Source organism: Eumetopias jubatus, unplaced genomic scaffold, assembly GCF_037043125.1.
Source record: "Eumetopias jubatus isolate StellerSeaLion01/CBP00866 unplaced genomic scaffold, mEumJub1_p1.0 scaffold_10, whole genome shotgun sequence".
Classification (NCBI taxonomy): Eukaryota; Metazoa; Chordata; class Mammalia; order Carnivora; family Otariidae; genus Eumetopias; species Eumetopias jubatus.
Window position 1 is genome coordinate 98,361,454 of NW_028274816.1, and position 23,946 is coordinate 98,385,399.

The 23,946-nt window shown below is 55.5% G+C and overlaps 1 protein-coding gene across 1 annotated transcript in view; it reads right to left on the reverse strand.

Moving 5' to 3' along the window:
• Positions 1 to 6,339: 6,339 nt before the first annotated feature.
• The window catches only part of WNT3 (Wnt family member 3), a 46,758-nt gene continuing 29,151 nt past the window's right edge, over positions 6,340 to 23,946 (reverse strand). Inside the window, exons 2-5 of the mRNA XM_028087534.2 lie at positions 15,445 to 15,686; positions 11,630 to 11,895; positions 10,468 to 10,955; positions 6,340 to 6,933 (exon numbers count right to left, since the gene is read on the reverse strand). Of these exons, the coding sequence (XP_027943335.1) occupies positions 10,476 to 10,955; positions 11,630 to 11,895; positions 15,445 to 15,686 (988 nt within the window). The 3' untranslated portion in view covers positions 6,340 to 6,933; positions 10,468 to 10,475. The remainder of the gene's footprint in view (positions 6,934 to 10,467; positions 10,956 to 11,629; positions 11,896 to 15,444; positions 15,687 to 23,946) is intronic.

A 23,946-nucleotide genomic window follows, 5' to 3' on the forward strand; every position in this document is an offset into this window, starting at 1 on the left:
CTCAGATACTCTGTTTTGTGGAAGGTACAGATTTGCTCTAGAATGCTATGCTTACCTCTCTGTGCAAGCTAGGATGATTTCTTCTTCCTCAGTCTTGAAGTGTGGGAGATACACTGCCCTTGTGAACACTACACATTTTAAGCTCCCTACCACCATCACCACCCAAAAACTCTCAATAAATGTAATGATGTTGCAAGACAACACTTGGCCTGTTAGATGGAAGACTTTCTAGATGTAAACCAGGAGCAGTGACTTAGCGGTATGAGTTCAGAGGGATTATATCTTACAGCCCCTCTCCGCTAACACTAAAGGTACTTGGGTATTTGGTTAAAGGTTCTCCCAGAAAACTGGTGGTTATCTTTGCCTGAAGAAACAGGACTTTGAATTTCTAAGATGCTGTTCTCAGTCATTTTCAGAGATGTTTCCAAGCTGCAGTCGGAGATCTTTCTTAATAGAAAGTGCAACTATTACTGTGTTGGCCGTGGCATCCCCTCAGTGTTACTCATTTGCTCCGTGGCAGGAGATGTGCTGGCCACCACCACGTGGTAGCTGTTGTTAACGACTTGGGAAAGACCTGTATGGAAAAAGCCTACACCCCTAAACAGAAAGGAGTCATTAAATGAAGTCATTTATAAATCTCTCTGCACTAATTAGTGTCCAACTCTAAATGGGACAGTTCTTTATATTAAAGGCTTCTTCTTAGTTTCACCATTTGTCGTTTTCCTCATCTTAATGACTTAGAATTTATTCTTCCTTTATTTTAAACCCTCTGTGCTATCTAGCATTGAAATAAAACACTATTCTCCAGAAGAAACTGTTTTCTAGCCCTCATCCTGAGTCTTTTAACATCCATTCCAGTATGTTTTAACACACCTCCTTTCCCCTCCACATGCTCTTTCCAAAGGGAAGGAGAACCGGTGGTTAGTCTTATACGTGAGTCAGAAGGAATGAATCAGGTCATCATATCTGTGATGAGACTTACGGAGCAAGTCAACTGTCTCCACCCCCACCACCTTCCCCCCCCACCTCCCCGTGGCTTCAAATGCAGGGATGAGCAGTCAGCAGCCACCTGAAGGTGCTTCACGCCGCCCATGAGGCTTGTGGCTACAGTGGCACTTGGGTGTAGCTGTCATTTGTCCCTGTGGTAGAAGGCAAATTATCTCCAGATCCTGCCATCTGTATCTGTATATTTTTGGTTGACTTCTGTGTCATATCTACTTCATTTTGGGTTTTCATCCCTAGCTTATTTTGTGGCTTTTTAAAGTGGATTTTGTATTGTGTAATTCTGTGATCCCTGATGGCCAGTACCCCAGGTCCCCTATCTGTTGCGCAGCTTGCCTCTTTTCTCCTCCCAGGAAAGCAACACACACTGTATTAAGTTATGGCTCTCGTTAAATGAGGTTCATGTCTTTTGTGTTTTGTCCAAAACTATATTGAAAAATATATATTGTTTCTTGCAAATGAAGGAATGCAATAAAGAGTATCTATACTCGAAAACATTCTGTGGACCATGTTTTGTACAAAACGACACACATAACTGATAGGAATGTGTGAAGAGGAGGGGGCTCAGAAAAGCCCCTCCTTGTTTTGTTATAACTAGCCTAAGGCGATGGAGGATTTTTATTTAAAAGTCTCTGGTTTTCATTATTTAGGAAGTACAGTCACTTGAAAAGAGAAATTTCAAGAGTTAATGCACAACAAGAACCTTCATGCTTATTTACTTATTTCCACCTTATTAAAAAACTGAAGCAGACCAAAGCCATAAATGGGTTAGTAATAATCCAGAAAGGAAAATTGTTTCTCAATTAGCATTACTCCTTTGAAATGTACAAACCAAGGGATTCAGACACTCTCAGTGAGATTTCTTCACATGTTTCATTTTGGAATCCTTTTTTGCATTTTTCTGAGCTGTTGGATCTCTTAGCCTAAAAGCCTGATGCTTAGAGTGGGGTGAGGTTAGGAGGAAAGGCAGCTCAGAGAATCAGCAAGGCTCAGTGCAAAGAGGTCAGCTCCCTGGGAGTTGTCCACACCTAGGAGGACCCCGAGGCCACCCGGGTCCCTGCACAACCTTGGGAAGGTAGGATCTTGAAGCTATCCCAGTGCTCTTCGAAGCTGCCCTGGGCAGAGAGTGAGCGAGCATATGACGACATCACAAGCCTAGTGACAAAGCAAAGGAGGCCAGCCAGCCAGTTGCTGCTTTAGATTTCTTCATAAATGGATGCACCGTGAACAGGCTAGTTTTTGTCAGCAGATAGAATTAAAACCTCAGAAAAGGAGGTTATCTCATCCTACATGTATTTGTACGTCTTCACTGAAATACCTTCAAAACTATATAACAGAGGGGACGCCTGGGTGGCTCTGTCGGTTGAGCATCTGCCTTCAGCTCAGGTCACGATCTCAGGGTCCTGGGATTGAGCCCTGCATCGGGCTCCCTGCTCAAGTGGGGAGTCTGCTTCTCCCCCTCCCTCTGCCCCTCCCCCTGCTCAGTCTCTCTCTCTCTCCCTCAAATAAAATCCTTAAATATATATATATACAGAAAAACTATAATGGTGGCTAAAATCTGAAACATGGTTTGCTTTAAGGCTGTCTTTTCATGTCCTAAAACTTACAGTGAACTGCCTCTGCTTTAAGTTTCAGCAGCAAGTCGTAGAGTAGATTCGAGTGTGTAATAATCAAATCCTGGTAAACAGACTTGTTGAAGCACTGAGTCAGCGATAACCAACCAACCCGGCCCAAGCACAGAAGGCCAAAGCAAGATTTCCTGTTCCTTGCCTGGCCACTTGATTCATAAGCCTCTTCAAAGAAGACACCAGGGAAGGTGTGGATGAAAGTTCAAAAAAGCATGTAAATTTCAGAAGTTATTGCAAAATGATCTAAAGTTTCTCCTCTGCTGGCAAGCAGTGCTGAGACTGGGCCCTGGAGCAGAGCCCACAGAGGGCGTGTGCTGTGCGGACATTCAGGCATGACGATGCTCTACCGAGTATCTGTGATGGGCAAGAATCTCAAGCCGTGTAGACACAGCATTTGCAAGGAGGACTTGAGTTTGAATTTTCCCCCGCATACAGTCTCTCCACACAACTGACTTTGTCACACTCTCTTGGGAGTATCAGATTATCGGTAAGGTAATTCTTTGCCTCCTCAAGAGTTCTCTGTCAAGCTAGGAAAAATGACAGCATCACCACCATCGTTTTGCCACATTAACTTCCCTTGTGTGTGTGTCGATCAGCCACAGCTTACATGTCCGTCCATATACCCAGGGCCGGCATGGATGGACCACCGGATCACTGGATCCCATCACTGGATCCACCTAGGATCACCTCCCCATCATCCCTCCCCCTGCTTTTCTCTGCCTTTCCTTTGCCTTTTATTTGTCCCCCCACCCCCAGCCTTTCTCCCCTGCTTTTTTCATAAATTACTGCCTTGAAAGAGATCTTCCCACTATATTGTCTCTTTTCTTTCTTTTGGATCTTTTTTTTTTTTAAACTTCCTCTTATTTTTAGATGTTTATTAGTATTTATACTTATGGAGAAATTGAATGTTCAAGCACTGCAATAAACTGTGTTCTCTTTAATCATAGAATATGATTAATCATAGAAAGGATTACAAATGGCCTTGGTAAGTATGAATAGGGACCATTTAAATGTTTGGCAATCTTATAGGTTTAAAAAAAAAAAAAAAGGTACCCAGGATGCTGGGGGAGATGAGTATTAGTTTTATGTCAGAGTGAAGTACAAGATGAGCAGGGCTGTGAGAAACGAGAGATTTCTGTCTGCGCTCCACGTCCAGTTCCTTGTGTGGCCCAGCACAACCATTTTTGTGGCTTACGCTTTTCAGGGACTAAGCAACGACACATCACGGGCACAATAAAGTTCAAGAACTTCTAGTGGCCATTCCTAATTTCAGGTTAGAGGTCTGAATGGAGCACAAGGGCAGCCCATCGCCAGTGCACAAGGCAGACTGCTTTGTTTTTATGTTGTTTTCGTCTCTGCAAGGAGATGAATAAGATTTGCTTCTAATAAAAGTAAATCGGGAGAAAGAGAAAAGGAAAGCATTTTAGCTATGCTACACAAACTGAAGGTGACGTTTTATGGGTATGTCTGAAGACCAAAGGATTGTCTGTTGTCATAAAACCGAATTATTGCCCCTCATCGTCGAGAGCATTGCTTGTGAGCTTCAGGTGAGTCCTTTTGAAGCAGCAGTCCAAGGAGAAAATGCCCTTCCCAGAGCGTGCCCACTGCTGGGTCCTCTCTGCCCAGCCTCCAACTTCAGATGACACCTGTTCCAGGCCACCCAGAGGCCAGGCCAAACCATTTCTTCTTCCCGACCAACCTACCCTCCCCCCCCCCCCCATAGCTGCGCTAGCTGGAGGGGAAGCCATTTCCAGTCAGGTTTCATTTTCAATAGAGCAAATCCTATTTTCCCAATAAATGGAGTTGCAAACATGGGTGAGGAAAGGATTAACCAACCCCGTGGGCTGCTGGCCTTGAGCCACATCTTTTGAGTGTCTGTGATACTCATTTGTGCAGTGAAGTACTAGAGTCTATGAAAGGAATTACAGCACAAACCGCTTACTTCCAAACCTAGGAATTATTGGTCAGATGTTGACTTAGAACAAGGTAAGCCTGTAAGAAAGTCCTACAGTAGATGAGACCCGATGTCCCTGATGTCTGAGATGATCCTGCTTAGAGAACAGAGGGAATGGCTTTACTTTGGGCCACTCGATTAAGGGTGCAAGTTCAGGCCACCACCTTCAGAAATTGGATATTCTTGACCTCCTGAGCATTAATCTGGAAACTCCACACATGGTACAATGTATCCATTTTAAGTTTGTTTACCTTCTCTTTAATGACTTAACAGAAAAAAACTGCATGATGAAATATATTTTCTCCAAATATATATATATTTATATAATATATAATCTTAGTTAACTCAAAGGTATATACATTGTATAATAAATAATATTTATAAAAAGAGACTTTTTGAATATAAAATCAAAAAGATCAACAACTTCTACAACTTTTTACAAAACTTTGGATACAGCAGATCGGTAGGAAATTTCTGTTGGGTACTATTACCTGACTACGGCGAGAATAATTACAATGCGCTCAGCGTACTATTATTAAATAATTACTTGTCGGCTACTTGAATACGCCCCAGAAACATGACTTCATCACTTTTAATATAGAATACATAGATATGAAAAGGCTGTTCTGAAAATTTGTATCCATTCTGCTGAAATAATTCTCACATAAAGCAAGCATTATCCGGTTGACATGATTGAAACTTTTCAGTCTAAGGTGAGATGGGGAGGGGCATTTCGGACTCTCTGGAGGGGGGGGTGGGATGTGTATCTTTAGCCGGGCTCGTTGCCAGCAGAATCAAGAGTGCGGGCATGGCTTCTGGATGGTCTTGGCAAGCCTGCCTGAGCAAGCAGGAAGATCACTTGCCCCGGTAGCTGAGGTCCGTGTGAGGCAGACCAAAGAGCGAAGGGAGTAAAGGAAGAAACAACCTTGTTCTCGTCTCTACCCCAGCCGCCTCACTTCTTGCTGATTCTCCCTAGGACAGAGCTGTGGCCTTGGCTCGTGCCGTCCGATCCGCTGGCCTCCGTTCAGGACCCTCGAGAGGACCCGCATGGAGCAAGGGGAGCTCAGCTGGGTGAGGCTGCTTGTCCCCCTTCGAACACCTCCTCCTGATCCTTGGGAACCGCGTGGACTGGCGTGCTCTCTGCGCACAGGTGAGGCCGGCAGGTGTGTGTTAAAGAACGCTGCGTTTCTCTTTCACCCGAACAGGCCAAAGCAGGGCAAGGAGGCTGGAAGGTGTGTCTTTATCGGAGCGGAAACGAAGGAACCATTTTTATCCTCCCTAGCTACAAGTCACCAAGTTGGAACTTCAGGAATCGACCACTGCTCTCTCTCTGACCCTTTGTCTGATTTCTACTGAGGTAACCTGAACTCCAAACTGCTCTACCTGAAGTTGTTTTCGTGGGGAATCGGCAGGTGAGCAGGGCCAGGAGGGACTGAAGGGCCCCTTCTAAAGATACCACTTCTCTCTTTAGGAAACCACTGGAGCTGCAGAAGGCTCACCACCCCTAAACATAACCTATTTACATCGTTTCGTCCTCTTAAAAAACAAAAACAAAAACAAGCCCAAACACCCCGCACTGCGTTCCTGGTAGACACCACAGAAGGACCACAGAGACTGGGAGCTCTGACTGCAGTTCCTAAGAGCCTCTGGCGCAGAACAGGCTGACGGAGGAAACGGGGCTGAGAAGAACACACAGCCGCTCTTCAAACAGCTTCCCAGGCCGCCTGGCGCTCCCGGTTCTTCAAAACCCCCAATCTTAGTCCCACAATCGCCTTGGCCCTCCCTCCCACTGGATCCTAGCTACACCTATGGCTTTTGTCCGAACGTGGAAGTCTATCAGATTTGAGCAGGAGGAGACCAAGAAAAAGAGACTGCAGGGGTCTGCCTTACTTCCTAACTCCCACCTCACAGGCATCTTGGCATGTCACCAGAAGAAGCGTCTGGAAACAATCCTGCCCATGCTGAGTTCTTCACCACCAGGCAGAGAGCTCACGGCAGCCCAGCCTGTCCTGTCGGAGTAGAATTTTTTTTTTCCATTTTTATTTTCTTTAACATGTGCAAAGATAAGCCTGGGGTCTGTTCCTATCAGACCCTAGAGAACTAAAAAGAAAGCCCCTTCTTTAAAAACCACACACCATCCAGAGCAGGGTGAGAAACTTAAGAGAGAGGGCGAGGGAGGCCTCCCCGGCAGCGGGCGGCTCGGGTCCAGGTCATTTACCGCATGGGCGTCTGGCAACAGTCCGGGTTCCTTGCTGCCTGGTGCTGAGCGCTGAGCCCGGCTCCAGGTCCTGCTTCCCATGGGACTTCGGTGAATCTGCCCAGCCACACACTTCACCTGTTCCCAGTGCCCTTTGGAAAACAAAGAGGAAGAATCGGACACGTAATTCCCTCCTCAGAGGAATCGCCCGTTGGGGTGCCGTGATCAGAGGCTGTGGACGGGAGAGCTCGACGTTTCTCGTGTCCTTGGGGGCAATGGGGAACCCAAGTCGCTTTCCCGTACCCCCCTCCTCTGCTTTGGGGTCTGCCGCTGAGGAAGGGTGCGTGATTTAAACAGGAACAGGAGGGCTTTAGCAACCACACACTGGGATCCACACCCTACCTGCCCCACCTTCTAGCTGGGAGCTTGGGCAGCAGGAAGGCCAGTGGTGGGCAGCTGCCCCCAGGCAGGAGTCCCCCTAGTAGACTGAAGGACCCTCCGGTCCAGGGTCCCGTTCCCCACGAGACTAGACGCGGGCACTGTGCTTTTCTGTCGCACCAGCGGTTTGGTAATGAGCTGTCCACACAGGAGCACAGCTATTTAATGAACCATGAATAATTCCTTCTCAGGGGAGAACCAATATGTACCTCTTACTCATTTGTGTATTGACATCTCACCGAGGATTTGAGGCCCACAGTGCTTTCAAGGGCATTCCCGATCAACTTTCCATTCCCCAGGGGGCGGACAGGGCCAGTGGAAGACTATTTTACAGGGGCAGAAACCGAGCCTCAGCAAGATTAAAGGGACATGTCCAAGGTTTTGTGGCAAGTTAGTGACAGATCCAGCACTTGCGGCCAGCCAGGCCCCCTGACTCTTGTCCAGAGAGAGCCCTTTCCAGCTTACTATGCTCGCAACATCTGAGTAACAAGAAATGCACCTGGTATTTGCAGGGTAGGCAATTGGTCGTCAGCCTGAGACACGGGACAGAAGCTACAGGCAATGGAAAAGATGTTTTCCCCACCAGGGAAGGACCAGGAATCTCTGGTCTTCCTGTGGCATAAAGCCACTGAGACTGGGGCTCCCCACCCAGTGTGTGGAGGGCATATGTCCCTGCCATCCTGTCTCGAAGGTTCCTATCTTGCCTGCAGTGTCAGTGTCGATGAAAGGTGGTGGTGGTGGGGGTGCTAACCAGTCAGGTCTCAGCCAATCTTGGGCCTGTGGCTCGAGACCACGCAGCACGCCTGAGGAATGTCCCTCTGGTAGGTCAGCTCTGCTCAGCCTGGGAATCTCTACTACTTCCTTGGACCACGAGCCAGGCCCAGCACTGGGGCTCTTGGTGTATACAGCCTCTGGTCCACACAACAACCCCCCCCCCCAATTCACAAATGAGGGAACCGGGGCACAGAGAGGCTCCACAGCTTGCCCCAAATTGAGCAAGTTGAGAATTTGTCCAAAGGGTACCACATTGAGAGAGAGTCCTACACTTGTCCCAGAGTAAGGGCTCCAGAGCGACCAGAGGGGAGGGTCTCGAGGGCACTGGTCTACCTAGACATGGCATTTTGAATCCATACCTGTGTAGCACCTTCTGTAAGATTGGAGAAAACACCATTCTACTTCAGAAATGGGAGAAAAGAGCGCTGAAGATGTATTAATGCCTCTTAGGATCAGTACAATTACAGGGGTGGCAGGCAGGGGATTTTTCTGGACACTGAGGGTCGAACCAGCACCTCCTTCCCTGCTTGGCTGATGGCTTATCTTGGTGGCCCACCTGGTGAGGGGAGGTGCTGGAACACTGCTGGGGTCCGACTCGGTGACACCCCAGAGTCCCCCAGAGCCACTGTTGTTGGAGCCTCTGCAGGACCCGTCTGGAAGCTTTCTGGAGGCAGAAAGTGTCCTGGGCTCAGTGTCCCTCCCTACCCTAGCAATGGGTCTGCTGTTAGTGTTCTGAAGTTCTGATTTCCCCTCGGCTCCCCCTCAGAATGGCCAGAGCTATGTCCTGCTTGGGGCACCATGTTGCCTTGGCCACAGTGGGCATGCTACAATGAGCCTGTGAGCTCTTTCGTGTTCACAGACTTTTCTACCACTGTGAGAAGCAGGAAACGAAACTTGCCCACGCGATGACACCATCTCACTACGGGATGACACCCTCATGTCACGGCTCTCTGATGGCAGTTATCACTCCCTATTAGTATCAGATTCAGACAAGCATTCGCCGCTGGTAGCTCACTGGGGCCTCATAAAACTCCTGTTAGGCTCCCACCATCACCGTACGGATGAGGAAACTGGACCTGGGGCTTCCAGGCTGACCTGGCACCACCTCTCTCCACCGGCCACACTGCGCCCGTTCAGACACCAAGAAAGCGGTGCTGCCTGCTGCCTTTCCGGACCCCGTCCCTGGCAGCTCATAGCTTGGGCTACACCGAGGGGCCTCCCAGATGGACTCACGCAGAGCCCTCCCCATGATGTGGGTTCCTCCACACCTCAGAGAGGCCCCAGGCCCCTCCCCCAGGCCCACACAGTGTAGATGGGTGCCACCAGCTCGGAGGTGCCCTCTGTGGAGCTGCGTCACCCAGTGGGGCGCTCTCCCCTGCACTGTCCCGGGGCGATGATTCAGGCAGGTAAGTTCTTCGCAATGAACCAAGCACTGTCCCCAGAGCACCTCTGGGGAAGATGATAGATAAGGAGGCAGATCTATAAAAACTCTCTTGTCTGGGGCCCCCCGGCTGGCAGGTGATGGCAGCTGGACCAGGGCTCGCGCCTCTATATACTAGGCTCCTTCTCAGGGCAGAGAAAAGGGAGAGCGGCCATAGTGGCCTCAGACCTTCCAGCCCCAAGACTCTAGGACCACCTTACATCAGTCCTGACCTATGCAGGGGACCGATGGCTCCAAGGGCCAGGCACTGTGTCTCCCACGCAGGCCACCTCTGGGAAGCTTGGGAACATAATCCACCAGCCTTTGATCCCTTGATTACTCACCACCATCACTCTGAACTTGAATCCCTCCTCCTCCCCATCCCCTTCCATAAACGCGGTGAGAGTGGCCCCGCTCCACCCAAGCTTCAGATCTGTCAGGATATGGGCTTATACACCGCTTCCCCCACCCACCTCCTCAAGGTCAGTAGGATTTATGCTTGTGCAAAAACCTGCCCTCAAAGTTCAAGGTGGATGCAAAATGACTCTGCCCCAGGGGTAAAAGAGGATCTTTGGCCTACTATTTCAACTATTTTACCCCCCTTGTTTTATGGTAAGAAAACTGAGGCCCATGGAAGTGAAAGAACAGGAAATTGGGGACTTCACGGAACAGGGCAAAGTTGGGACCAGAAGTCAGGTGTCCTGGCTTCCAGCCCCACAGTGTCCTTCCTCTGGCTCCCCAGATCCTCAGCAATGATAGCCAGTGGCCATGCAAACATCTGACCTGGCTCATAATTTACTAACTTGTATACAAATATTAATCAGTTGCTGGCAGTCTTGCGTGCACACACTTGGCTGGTATCTGTGCTTTGTGTAGTCCACCCAAAGCTGCCCAGGGACCATTCCCACTGCAGCTGGGGAAATCCTGGCTTCCTATTTTGGGCCGTGTGTCTTGGACAGCTCAGAAAGAGAAGTGGGTTGGTCAAGAACAAGAGCCGGGCAAAGCCAGGGCCCTGTCCCAAGGCCCTGCAGCCACCCCCGGCCCGCCACCCTACCTGGCTCCCTACTTGCAGGTGTGCACATCGTAGATGCGGATGCACTCCTGGCAGCTCACGTAGCAGCACCAGTGGAAGATGCAGTGGCATTTCTCCTTCCGCTTCTCCGTCCTCGTGTTGTGGCCGCGGCCACAGCACAGCAGGTCGCAGCCATCGATGCCGTGGGAAGTGACATTGCAAGTCCGGTCCCTGGTGCCAAAGGAGCCCGTCTCGGGGTTGGGCTCGCAGAAGTTGGGGGAGTTCTCGTAGTAGACTAGGTCCCTCTCGGTGGGCGGCTTGAACAGCGCATACTTGGCGCGGAGGGTCTCCACCCAGCCGCGGGATTCGCGGTGCTTCTCCACCACCATCTCCGAGGCACTGTCGTACTTGTCCTTGAGAAAGTCGCCGATAGCGCGGAAGTCGGGTTGGGCCCACCAGCAGGTCTTGACCTCACAGCTGCCCGACAGCCCATGGCACTTGCATTTGAGGTGCATGTGGTCCAGGATGGTCTGGGGAAGAGGAGAAGCAGCTGGCCCCCAGCACGAACCCACCTAGGCCCTCCCGCTCTGCCCCCCCCCCCCGCCCGCCCCATCCCTGGAGCCTTCCTCTACTCCTACTGGGGGTCAGGAAGAGAAGGGATTGGGGGCTGAGGTGTGGACCTAAAGACTGACGACCATTGTTTCCCTCCCCTTCACAGCCCAAGCATTGGCAGAAATCAGCCATTTCTCAAAGCTGTAGGAGATAGGGAGGGTGATCCCCGTTTAACAGAGGGGGAAGCTGAGACCAGGAGCTTAAGTGACTCGCCGTAGGTCAAACAACCAGAGGAAGCCGTGGAGGCTGAATTCAAAGTCAGGCCCACCAGTCTTCGCGGCCCTGTCCAGGGCAGCCCAAGTGCACTGGATGGGCTGGCGGGTACCTGCTCCATGGGGCCCCTCACTCCCGAGCTGACGCATCCCCAGGCGGGCGCAGATGGGGAACAGCCCCAGGAGAATGGGTGAACAGAAGGGGTGATTGTGGGGTGTGGGTGGGGGCCAAGCTCCGCCAAGGGGAAAGAGGAGAGCAGGGAGCCCGGGATGCACAAGGGCCACCAGAAGGGCAGGGTGGGGCGGGGGCGAGGCCAGCCGGGAGGGACGGTCCCCGAAGGGGTACCGGGCGGGGTCGGGCGAGGGCGGCCGCAGCTCACCGTCCGGCCCGCCTCGTTGTTGTGCTTGTTCATGGCCGAGCGCGCGTCCGGCCTGTTCTCGCGCGCGTCCGCGAACTCCCGGGACACGAGCACCCCGAAGTCGGCGTCCTCGCTGCAGCCGCCCCACTTCCAGCCTTCGCCAGGTGGCCCCTTGTGGTGCGAGTCGCAGCCGCAGATGGTGGAGGTGCCCTCGGCACAGGAGCGCGTGACGGCGAAGGCCACGCCAGCAGAGGCGATGGCGTGCACGAAGGCCGACTCGCGGGTGGCTGCGGGGAGGGCATGGCTCAGGCCGGGTCCTGGGGCGCAGCCGCCCTGCCTCGACCTCCCCAGCCGGGAAGAAGGGCTCGCCAGCCCTGAGAAAGAGGGAGGAACCAAGGTGCCCTTCCGACCCCCTTTGGCCCAGCCTCTGAGGTATCCCCACTTTACAGATGAGCAAACTGAGGCCCGGGGCAGCTAACTGATTAACCCAGGGCCTCAACACCTGGTACAGGACAGAGCCGAGCTGTTAAAAGCAGGGGCAGAAACTGTAGCTCTGGCAGGTTGCTGAAGAGCTGTGGTCGTCCTGCTCTGTCCTGGCCCCGGGCCCCCTACCCTCCATCTGCCCGAGCTCCAGATACTGCAGCACAGGCGTGAGCCCTCCCACCGCTGAGAGAGCCTGAGGCCTGAGGGAGGGAAGCCTGGGAACCTACTGCCTAAACTACCCAAGTCCACCCCATCCCCCACCTAGATGCACTTGGGCAGACCCCTTCCTTTTCTGAGTCTCAGTTACCCTCTTTGTAAAACGGGTATGACTTCCCTCTGCCACCAGAGTTCCTGACCAGGAGGGCAGTGGCCCGAGTCCCAAACCCCTTCCCTGCCACCACGGGGAGGATCGGAACACAGGGTAGAATCCCCTGAAGGAAAAGGAGAACTTCTCAGGGGTGTCCCCCAACCTCATGATCCTGATAACCACGTTTGAGCGCTCAGTATGCACCAGATTCTGCCCTTCCTATTCTTGATCTCATTTAATCCTCTTAGCTAGGAGGCAGAAAGTCTTAATTTGGGCCCATTTTACAGATGCAGACACTGAGGATTAGAAGGCCAAGGCCTGGGTGACCTGCAGTCCAACCACCTCTCTCCGGGACAGGCGAGGAACCTAGAGCGAGGAACCTAGAGTGGCAGGTGACCTGCCCAAGGCCACGCAGGCCGGCCTAGAAGCCGGGGCTCCCATCCCGAGCTCTGAGAGAGATCGCGGCCCGGCACCCAGGCGGGAAGCCTGAGAGCCTCGTGGGCCGCCTGCGGAGGAGCTGCCCGTCCCGCTTCCACGGACAGCGCCGCCGGCGCACCGAGCCCGCGGGCGGCCAAGGCCCCGCCCCCCCCCGGCCCCCTCTCCTCGTCTGCGTTCCGGCTCCCGCCCTCCCCTGGGCGCCCGGGGGCGGTGGCGCCGAGGGCCAGCGCCTCGCTTCCGGCCGGGCCAGCGGCCTCTCGCGGCGGCGGCGGCGCCCGGGCCCCGGGCCGCGCTCGGTTCCCAGCCCCGGGGACGCGGGGGCGGCGGGGGCGGCGGGGGCGGGGCGGGGATTAGCCTGGGAGCGGCGCTGACAGCCCCGCTGTGCCGGTCCCCGTCCGGCGGGGCCCGCTGGGCCGCTCAATCCGCCTTTGTTCGCGCGGTGTCACACCGCATTACCCGCATAATGCGGCCGCCGGGCCCGGGCCGCCGGGCCGGTCGCCACCGCGTAGCAACGGGCGGCTCCCGCGGCCGGGCCGCGCCCCCGGCCCCGGCGCCGGCCCGCGAAATCCCCATTGAAGCGGCGCCCCCCGCCCCCGCGCCGCGCCGAATGGCCAGAGGGCGTGTGAATGGCGCGGCGGCCGCAGCGGGCGCGGGGCCGGGCCGCGCGGTGGGGGGGCGGCGCTCGGGCCCCTTTCAAGCCGCCTAAGCCCCTCCGGGCCGCCCGCGCCGCCCCGCCCGCGGAACGCGATCCCGGGCTCGCCTGCGCCCCACCGTCGCGGCCCGTCGCCTTCCGGCCGCTGACCGCCGCGGCCCCCTCCCCCCCCCACCCCGCCCCACGGGTGCCGCGCGAGTCCCCCGCCTGCCGCCGCCCGGCCTCCGGGCCGGCCAACCGTGGGGAGCGGGGCCCGGCCTCCGCGGACGGTGCGCGCCCCTGGCAGGGCGCCCCCGCCGCAGCCGCAGCCGCAGCCGCCTGCCTGGCTCTCAAAGCATGTGTGTTGGGGGGGGGGGCGTGTGCAGAGATTAACGCGCGGCTGCGCGCGCGGCGTGGGTGGGGACTCGCCGAAGCCCGCGTGCCGGCGTGGAGCCTTCTTCTCGGACCTTCCTCGGCTTCATCAAATTCCTAGAGTTTCTGACATATTACCCAGCTCCCCACCCCTGCCCAACACAGAACCGCCCTCTTGCAATTTAGAGATGAAGGCAGGTACCAGAAAACGTTTAACACAGACGTGCATGGGTAATAGGCTCAAAGGCCCGATTTTCATTGCCAAATGTCCCAAGCGGGGAAGAGCAATCAGAAGGCAAGTCTTGCTTTTGGGGAGCGCGTCTAGACGCCAGGCTGTTTGATTAAGCGCTACCTGGCCCGAGGTGGGGCACCGGAAGGCGGTGAGACTGACACACCGGGCAAGATCAGGTTTGAAATGCAAACCGCCGCCACTTGGCCCCAATTAGAGGCCAAACCTTTTATGTAAACAAGGAATAATTAGCTTTGGTAATAGAAGCGTAAACAGAATCATCATCCATTGATTCGCTAATTGCTCTTCTGTCCCTTGACAATGGCCTGTAGGTCAGACAGTCCCAGCATACCTGAGGCCCAGGTAAAGGGGGACCGCACACTAATATGTAGGGGGTCAGTGCCCCCCATCGCCCACACCCCCCCTTCATCAGATCCACCTGGCTCTCAGATCCCTTTTCCTTCTGGCTATAAATACAGTTCTTGTAAAAGAAGGGAGGGCCAGGCTCACCAGTTTGGGTGGCAAAACCCCAGGGGGTGGTCGGGAGGATTCAAGTTGCTGCGGAAAGGGACTGGTGGCTCCCAGGAGACCAGCTGGGGTCATTAAATTCCAGGACACGGCTATTCCTCAGAGGTGTCCATCTTCAGCCCAGAACTCTCCAGCCCCGAAGTCCCCTTCTCGGGAGCAGTGGCCCCCCTCATCCCTCTCCCCTGGTCATGCTTGAGGTCAAGTTGTGTGAATGCCATTCATTTCAGGCACTAGCCGGTTAGACTGGCAGGTTGCAGGAGGGCGGGAAAGTTACCCGGAGGCCGGCTCGCCCTCTAGCCCCTCCACAGTCTGGGCAGATCCAGCGTGCAGGGGTATGGGGGTCAGCAGAATCTTCTCAATGCAATGCCACCAGCACCTGACAGTTTCCTCAGCTCCAGAATTTTCTATATGGGAGGGACCTATAGGTGGTGATGCTCTCCACCCCGCCCCCCCCCCACAAAAGCAAGATTTGCATAGCACTTAACACAGTGTTGGGAAAATGTCACAAATGTCCACAACAAAGCCTGCCCCCCTCCACTGCGCAAGCTGGGAGGGGGGTGGGGAGGAAGGCCATGGCCTCCTGTCCTGCCCTAGGATCTCAGGATACAGAGCATCTCCAGGCTGCTCAGCCCCCAGCAGCAAGCACCTGGGAAGGTGTGGCGGCCATGGTGACAGTCTGGGTTGGTCCAGAGAGGGAGCTGACCCACTTTTGTGGAGGCTGCAGGTCCTGACCAGCTTTACGGCCCTCTCCTGGGGACCCCAGGCTGAGAGCTGAGGCTCCCCGAGGGGGAAGAGTCACTGTGTCCTCAGGCCCTCCCCCCACCCGCTACCTGGCCCAGAGACAGTACCTTTGTCCAGGACGGGCCCGAAGATGGCCAGGCTGTCGTCTATGGTGGTGCAGTTCCAGCGGCGGCCCCGGAACTGGTGCTGGCACTCCTGGATGCCCAGTTTCACGCCCTCGGCCACGCTGGGCATGATTTCGATGTAATTCCGGCAGAAGCGCAGTTGCTTGGGGACCAGGCCTGGGATGGAGCCGCAGAGCAGGGGCTGTGAGCCCAGGGATGTGTACTGCTGGCCCAGGGCCAGGGACCTGCGGGCAGACAGAGGGTGGTGGCACATGGCCCATCAGGGGCCTTTTTTCTTCCTCGTGAGCCCTCTGGGGTAGGTGGAGCCATGCAGGGCCCGTGGGTCAGCCTGAGCCCAGAGCCTCGAGCAGCCCGGCACCTGAGTGCGTTCCCTGCCCTCAGCAATACGCTGCCCCTTGAAGGGCAGACCTCTGGTCCAGCCAGTCATGGTGGCATGTCGGACGTGAGCGTGGGGACCCACAGAAACCTCTTGCGGGGGCACTTGGGGGCCATGCAATACCATGAAAAAAACCCCTGGACTGGAAAGGTGGATTTGGGGGCCCAGGTTAAGTCCCTCCTAGGCTCTGGGCCAGTTGCCCTGATGGGCCCTGAAGCAGTTGGGCTGGACAATCTTCTAGGGAGTCTAAGTGTCCGGGGTCACACAGAGACTCCAGTGACCCATGGGAAATAACCCAAACCTAAAGCGAGGGAGGCGGCAGGAGTTGGCTTGACCCCAGTCCCATCTCAGATGAAGTAGAGAAGCAGAGAAGCCCAGTCCCAGCGGGGAACTCGTATGTACACGTGTGCCTGAGGTTTGCGCGCACGCGCACACACACACTGCCCACGGCGGTGTCCCTGAGTCTCCTCCCCAGGACGCTGCCTGCCCAGCCAATAGCCCCCCAGCGCCTCCTCGGGGAACTGGTGGCTTCTACTAGGCCCTACGTCTTTTGTCCTCCAGGCCCTCCATGACCATCTTGGCAGCTTCCTAGAAGTTTCTAGAGTGCCGTCTTCCCTCTCACCAGAGACTGGAGCTTGGCTTTGTGTCAATGACAAGTGTAGCTCAGTGTCAGGAGGGAGAAGATTCCAGCTCATACTCTCCCAGCCAACACTCATGACCTTAGTCAAGTCACCTTACTCTTCTAACCCTCATTTCTCAATCAATCTCCTGTCAACCTCTCAGCTTTTATAAAGAGTCAACAGAAGGGAAGGTCTTGTGGGGAGCGAGGAACAAGAGTTTAAAATACTAGAAAGCCAAGGTGCTGTTCTTCCCCTCTCTCCCCCAGGACAAGAACAGCAGGGATGACATTTTGCAGGAGAAACTGAGAAAATGATCTGTGGGTCTCAGCGGACTCGAAGGCCAGTAGCAATCAGCCTTGTGATCAGGGACAGTGTGAGCTGGAAGAAGGCTTGCATGGGGGTCCATCTCCTCCCCCTTCACATCCAGCACTGACCCAAGGCTCCATCCAGTCTGGCAGTGACCTCAGTCGAGTCCCCCACACAAAATCATGACAGAAGCCTTGGGAAGAGGGATCAGAAGACCCCAAATGCAGATGGGGAAAACACACACACGCGCAGGCTTCCTGGACTAGACATAGGGCTGAACTAAACGTCTGCCACTTATCAGCTCTTATTCTGCGCCGGCTGCTTTACCTGTGGCATTTCTGATCACTTCTCCAAGGTTGGAGAACATCACTACCCCCCAGATGAGGAAGCCGAGGTTTAGGAAGTAAGTTAGCTTGCTCAAGGCTTTTTGATGCCAGGCCTGTGGCAGAGCACAGCATGCTCACCGGCCTGAGCCTTTTCCTTGGGTTTGCTTCGTGGAATCCTTATTCCAACGGTATGACACAGAAGGGCCTTTACAGTGGCCCTGTTTTTGGGTGGCGCAGCCTTGTATACTGAGCACCCAGCCCAGACCACAGAGCTGCTAAGGAGTTGCTCATTGGATCCCAGGCCATCTGACTCCAGAGCCTGGGGGCCAAACCACTGTGCCACCTGCCTTCTGGGCAATGCCCGCTTGGGGCCTGAGGCAGGGGGCTGGCGTGAGGGGCTGGCCGTAGGCCTGGCCCATCTGTGCCCTGAGCCTCACCGCGGATCCCATGAGTGGAACAGAGTGGGTCAGCCCAGAGCTCCCTGATGGGCACATGGCACGCAGCCCCTGATGGGGCCCTGCAGCCTGTTCTCCCCTGCTCCCACCCTGGTTACGGTTATAAACAGCTTATCACGAGAATAATGATATTCAAATATCTATCACTGATTATATGCAGTTCTAAGCACTCATGTCTCTTGCCTTGTGTAATCCTCGTTGCAGCAAGTCTATGAGGTAGGAACTTCATTTATCATCATTATCCCATTTCCTAGACTAGGAAACTGAGGCCAGGAAGCTAAGTAACCCGCCCCAGTCTGCAGGACTGCACAGTGCCAGAGTTGAGCCTCCCTCCCCGTTCAGGCTGCCTCCCCATGGGCTCTTTTCTTTTTTTTTAAGATTTGTAATTATTTATTTGAGAGAAAGAGAGCACAGGTGGGGAGGAGAGGGAGAAGTAGACTCCCCACTGAGCAGGGAGCCTGACATGGGGCTCGGTCTCAAGACCCTGGGATCATGACCTGAGCCGAAGGCAGATGCTCAACCGACTGAGCCCCCCAGGCGTCCCTCCCCACGTGCTCTTAACCCGCACCTGCAGCCCTGCCCTGCCCTGCCCTGCCCACCGCCCCAGCAGCTCTACAATCCCTGCAGCGGGAGCGGGGCCCAGGGCTCGGGGTGGAGAGAGTGCAGCGCCAAGCGAGCGGGCGGCGCAGGAGCAAGGCTCCCCTGGGAAGAAGCCCAGGCCTTCCCCACTTCCTCCTCTGACATTTAGGACCTGAAGCCCCAGATGAAGAGAACAATTGGAGAGGGGAGCTGAGACCCAATAGGGGGGCTTCTGCCACCCCCGGAACCACACCTTGATTTGGTCTGAATGGGGTGGTGATTCCTGGCCACCTCCCCATGCCCTGGTCTGGCCCTGCCTGTCCCAGAGCAGCATGGGAAGATCTGGCAGCCACTTCCCAGCCTCAGAGTCCCTCCCCTTTGGCCAGAGCCCGTCTCCCCAGTGTCCCCATCACAGGCACCTTGGTCCATGCCCGGGTCCGGAGGTGTGGACTGCCCCTGTGGTGGCCACACTTGCCATCAGCTTGGCCACCTGCCCCCACGACACACTCTGATCTGGGCCAGTCTGCCCCACAGTCACTTCTGGCACCAGGGACGCTGGCCTATGTTCCCATGTCACCCCCCCATTATTGGTCTGCTCACCAGCCAAGGCCCCGAGTGCCCCAAGGCTCCAGCCTCCTTTTGCCCAGAGATGGGCATCCTCCATCACTTTCCTCCTTCCTAGCTCTCTCCTAGCCCCTCAGCAGGCCCAGGCCCCCTCAAGCTAAGCTGAGTCCCGGACTAGAATTAGAACCTATGAGAGGAGCCCTAAGAGAATGTGAAGCCCGTTTACATAGATGAAAAAGCGAACGGCCCAAAGAGAGAGGTGGCTTGCCCACGGCTGCACAGCCAGAACCGCGGAGCCCGGCCGGGCCGCTCGCCACAGCAGAGAAGGGACGCCGAGGAGTGGGGATGCCCCCGCTGGCTCTTCATTTCCACTTGGTGACACCTCTTCCCGTCCCCACCCTCCAAAGGGGCTCCCGCTCCCTGGTTTCACCAGCTCCCTTGCCCGGGGTCCAAGGTGGGCCTCCGCAGCCCGGCAGAACCCCCGAGCCCTGGGCACCGGCCTGCCGCAGAGGCCAGAGTTGCTCCTCAAACTTCCCCCAGCAGGGAGAGGCCTCGTTCCCTGCCCCGCCTCTGAAGGACACCAAGTCCTTCCTGCTGGACGACTGTGGTCTCTCCGCCAGCCCAAGCACATTCTGTCTTGCCCTCCGCGGTCACGTGCAATGCCAGCCGTCACGACGGCACCCGTTTCTTCCGCACGTCTGTGCCCGGCACGTCACATACATCACCTCATTAGATCTTCACAACAGCTCCGGGGGGGGGGGGGTGGGCATTGCCGCCCCCATTTTACAGAGGGGGAAACCGAGGCTGAGAGAAGCTGGGCAACTTACACAGGGAAGTGGCTGAGCTAGAATTCCACGCTGGTTTTGTCGGACTCCGAGTATGACGCCCTCTGAAAACAACTCTGCGCCGCAGAGATGATGAGCTTTTTTTTTTTTCTTTCAAAGATTTTTTTTTATTTATTTGAGAGAGAGCGAGAGAGCAGGAACAGGAGCAGAGGGAGAAGCGGGCTCCCCACTACGGGGCTCGATCCCAGGACCCCGAGATCATGACCTGAGCCGAAGGCAGACGCTTCACCGACTGAGCCCCCCAGGCGCCCCCAGAAATGATGAGTTCTTTCCCTTCTGGCCAAACCCGGGCTCCTCCCTGCTGCCCAGGGGCCAACCCAGTGTGCACCCCAGAGCCAGGCTGCCCGGTGCAGACCCAGCTCTGCTGTTTCCTAACTACTGATCTCAAACAATTCACTCAGCCTTTCCCTGCCTCAGTTTCCTCACCTGTAAAATAGACATAATAAGAGGAAGGAATGATAAAAAGCACCAAGCACATAGGAAGCCCTGTATTTAGGGGCTGTCCCCAGCACTTTGTCCCCTGTCCTGTCAGCAAACTCCTGCCTCCTGCCCTCCCATTCCTGACTTGATAGAACACGTCAGAATTTCCAGAACCCCTTCCCATCCATTACTGGGAAGGATGCCTTGGATCAGAGCAAAGTCGGCCCCTTCCCTGGCAGCTCAGTCCTAACTGAGGTGGCTGGATGCGGACATTTGTGACCTGGCTCAGTGTTAAAGGTAACCCAAAGGGCAAGGGCAGGGGGACATTACCAGAATGCTCCATTCAAGGGTTTCAGCTCAGATCTGGACATCCTGCTGGTCATGGGCAAGTCCCCCTGGGGATGGGGGCAATGGGCTGGGGATGGGGCTAATGATGCCTTGGCCATGGAATTGATTGCTGCGGGATAGCTGCCCTCCCCCACACGTGGCCTGGCACCCCTGACCCCGAGCCTCCTCCCCACACAGTGCTCAGGACTGAAATTCCACCGCCACAGATGCATCAATTTCACCCACAGCTCCTTGTCCCCACTATGAAGCACATGCTCCCCTGGGGGGGGGGTCACACAGTGAGCCTCATTCTCCTTCATTCTTCCTCCCAGAGTACAAGGAGCTCGGGGTGCTCTGCCCGCCCGCCACCTCTCACCCCTCCACACCTCTGTGCAGACTAAGCCCCCTCTGCCCGGAGAGCCTGTCTGCTGCCAGCCCCGGGCAAACATCTTACCCTGTCCTCAAGACAGGACTCCTGGAGGGCGCCTGGGTGGCTCAGATGGTTAAGTCTTTGCCTTTGACTCAGGTCATCATCCCAGGGTCCAGGAATCGAGCCCCGCCTCAGACTCCCTGCCCAACGGGAGGGAGCTGCTTCTCCCTCCCTCCGTCTGCCCCTCTCTCCACCTATCCCTCTGCTCGCTCTTGCTCTCAAAAAAAAAAAAAAAAAAAATCTTAAAAAAAAAAAAAGGACTCCTGGGTCGCCTCCTTTCTAAAGACTTCCACGGACTCCCAGACAGAAGTAACCTCTCCTGCCTCTGTGTCTTTCCTGCATCCTAGTCAAACCTTCTTATCTCCACGTGCTGGACTCATTTGTTTCCAGTTCGGTCTGGCTGTGGGAGTGCGAGTTCCCTGAGGATAGAGGGTGCGCCTCCTCCCGTTTCCCCAACACTTTGCTCCACACCAGACACACACACACACACACACGCGCGCGCGCGCGCGCGCGGGCACAGTCGGTCTACCGAAAGGCCAGGCACGTGATAGGTAGGAATGAAGGAACCACTCCTTCCCCAAAAGGCCAGTCTGATCCCCCCTGTCTTGCAGCTCCTTAGCCTCACTCCCCAGGAATGCAGGCATCCGGAGGCTTCGCCTCCACACAGGACAAGACTCCTCGGTTCCGCTGAGGAAGTCCCTACGGTTAGGACCTCAGACAACAGCCAGGCTCCCAAGGGAGGTAGGGACCCCGCCTGGCACCGGCAGCTGGTGAGGGGGAGGGCAAAGGGCACCGCCAGGCCTTCCCAGCTGGGCAGGGGCTATTTATACCCAGCTCCTGGCCTGGCCCTGCCCGAGGGCCCTGCCACCCTACCCTGAGGACAGCTCATCCTCCACCCCAACCACCCACTGCCCAGCTGGGCTGAGGACAGACACAGACAGCCGGGCAGATGGGCAGCAGGGGCCAGCAAGCAACAGGCTGCTCGTGGGGCCCTCGATGTTGACCTCTCAGAGTGAAATTCCCTCCCCAAGGAGGCCGGGCTTCAGTATGTGCACGGCCTTCGGGGACTCCCGCTGCTCCCTGGTTCTTGGCCTCCCCCCTCCCCTGCCCCGACAACACCTCTGTCTCCAGAGGGCCAAAGGTGGGCTCGCGCCGCGAGCTAGGGCAGAGGTAAAACGTCTAACCGCAGAATGCAGGCCAGCCTAGATGCTAACTTGACTTAAACATCTATCACAACGGCGGGACACTAACAGGTGTCCTGTGTAAGGTGTCCCGGTGGGTGACGCTGGCACTGTCGACCCCCAGGTTCTGCCACCCCCCCCCCAAGCATAATAGGATTTTAGAGACGGAGGGGCCTCGGGAGGCATCCAGTTCCAGGTGTTTTGTATGTGTTAGCCGTTTTTTCCCAGATGGAATCATACACAACCCCCCCCCACTACCATACATAAAACCAAGAAAAAGAGGGGCCCGTTCCTCTTTTAAAGCCACACAGAGAATTACCACATGATCCAGAAATTCCAGTCCCAGCTACGTGCCCACGGGAGGTGAAAGCAGGCGCGCAAAGAGACGCCGGGCCGTCGGTGTCATGACGGCCATCTTCACCACAGCCAACAGGTGGGCACCCCAAGTGTCCATCCGATGCATACACAACAGAATGTGGCCTATCCATGGAATGAAGGAATGAAGGAAGGAATGAAGTTCGGACACCAGCTACGACATGGATGAACCTTGACAACGTGATGCTGAGTGAAAAAAGCCATTTTTTCAAATGTCCAAAAGGACAGCTATCGTAGGACCCCCCTTACGTGAGGCACCCAGAATAGGCAAATTGCTCGTGACAGAAAGTAGAGTAGAGGTTACCAGAGGCTGGGGAATGGGAGGGAAGGTAGTGCTTTGTGAGTATAGTTCCTGCCCCCACCACGGCCGCTCTGCAGGATGGAACCTGAGAACCACAGGTCTAGTCTAATCCCTTCCTTCTCCAGTTGGGACGACTGAGGCTTGGAGAGGGTCCCAAGCTACACAGTCACATATAGAAGATGGGCGGGGACACAGCCGCAGGAAAGTCTCCCCTTCTCCTCCTTCCGGTCTCAGGTGGGCTCCATGGCCAAACCTCCCCTACTTGTGCCTTTCTTGGAGTCAGGAAGGTCCTCACCTTGCCCCAGGGCAAGCCTCAGTATCTCTGCCAGCCCCAGACAGGGCACCCGCCATGGGTGTTGAGAGGGAGGGAAGGAGACAGAAACCACTTGCCCGGCGGTCATCTGTGTCTCTCTCTCCTCCAGAGTGACCACCATGTTTCCAGAAGCCCTACAATAACCCAGGGCTTGCTGGCTCCTGGGCAGTACTAGACAGGTGCCCTCCCTGCTCCTGGGTCCAGTGGGGCCCCACCCTGGCCTGGGCTTCTCTCCAGAAGGAGAAGGGAAGCCTTGAAAATGGACAGGAAGTCCAAGAGCCAAGTGCTGGTTTGGGAACATAAGGCAGGCTACTACCTTTCCATTGAGGTCAAGAGGCCCTTCAGGGCTGACGGACAGCATGAGGGGAGGCTGTTGAGTTCAGTGGCCCATACGGAGTGGGGCAGGCCAGGGACGGACGCATCCAACTCCTGGAATGACATGAGCTATAACCCACAATGGCAAGGCCATCCCTGCTCCTGATGTGGGAGGCCCCGGTGAGGACGCTCCGCTCACCCTGGTGCCTTGGCCGGGAGCTTGTGACAGAGCAAGACAGACCTAACTCAAGGTTCACAAGTCACATCTCTCCTGGCCCAGCCACTGATCCTCCCTGGAGCATGTGTGGACCCCATGGGTGCTGAGCATGAATTCAACCCCGCACCCATCTCAGTGCAGGTCAAGGCTAGGGAGTCACTTCTGAGTGCAAAGGGGCTCCTGAGCTCCCTCCATCCGCAGAGCAGGCCTAGAGACACCGCAAGGGATGCCTTTCATCAAGGAGGGGCCATCTGGTTCTCGTGGGCCTCCAGCAGCCTCGGAAGCACCCTCGTTTACGTATAGGACGGGAAGGGGATGGGGAGGGTAGAAAGGGTCCATGCACTGAGCTGGGACCCGGAATCAATGAAGAAACAACTATAAGGGCTTCTAAGCTCATGGAGGCCCAGGCCTCCCGCTGGGCTCCCCAAGTTGACTTAGTCCCAGCCAGCCAGGCAGCCGAGGGCCCCGGGAGGGCAATGGCAATGAGGAATGGATGGAGGTGCCCACCCGGGGGAGAGCAGGTTAAAGTCTTCC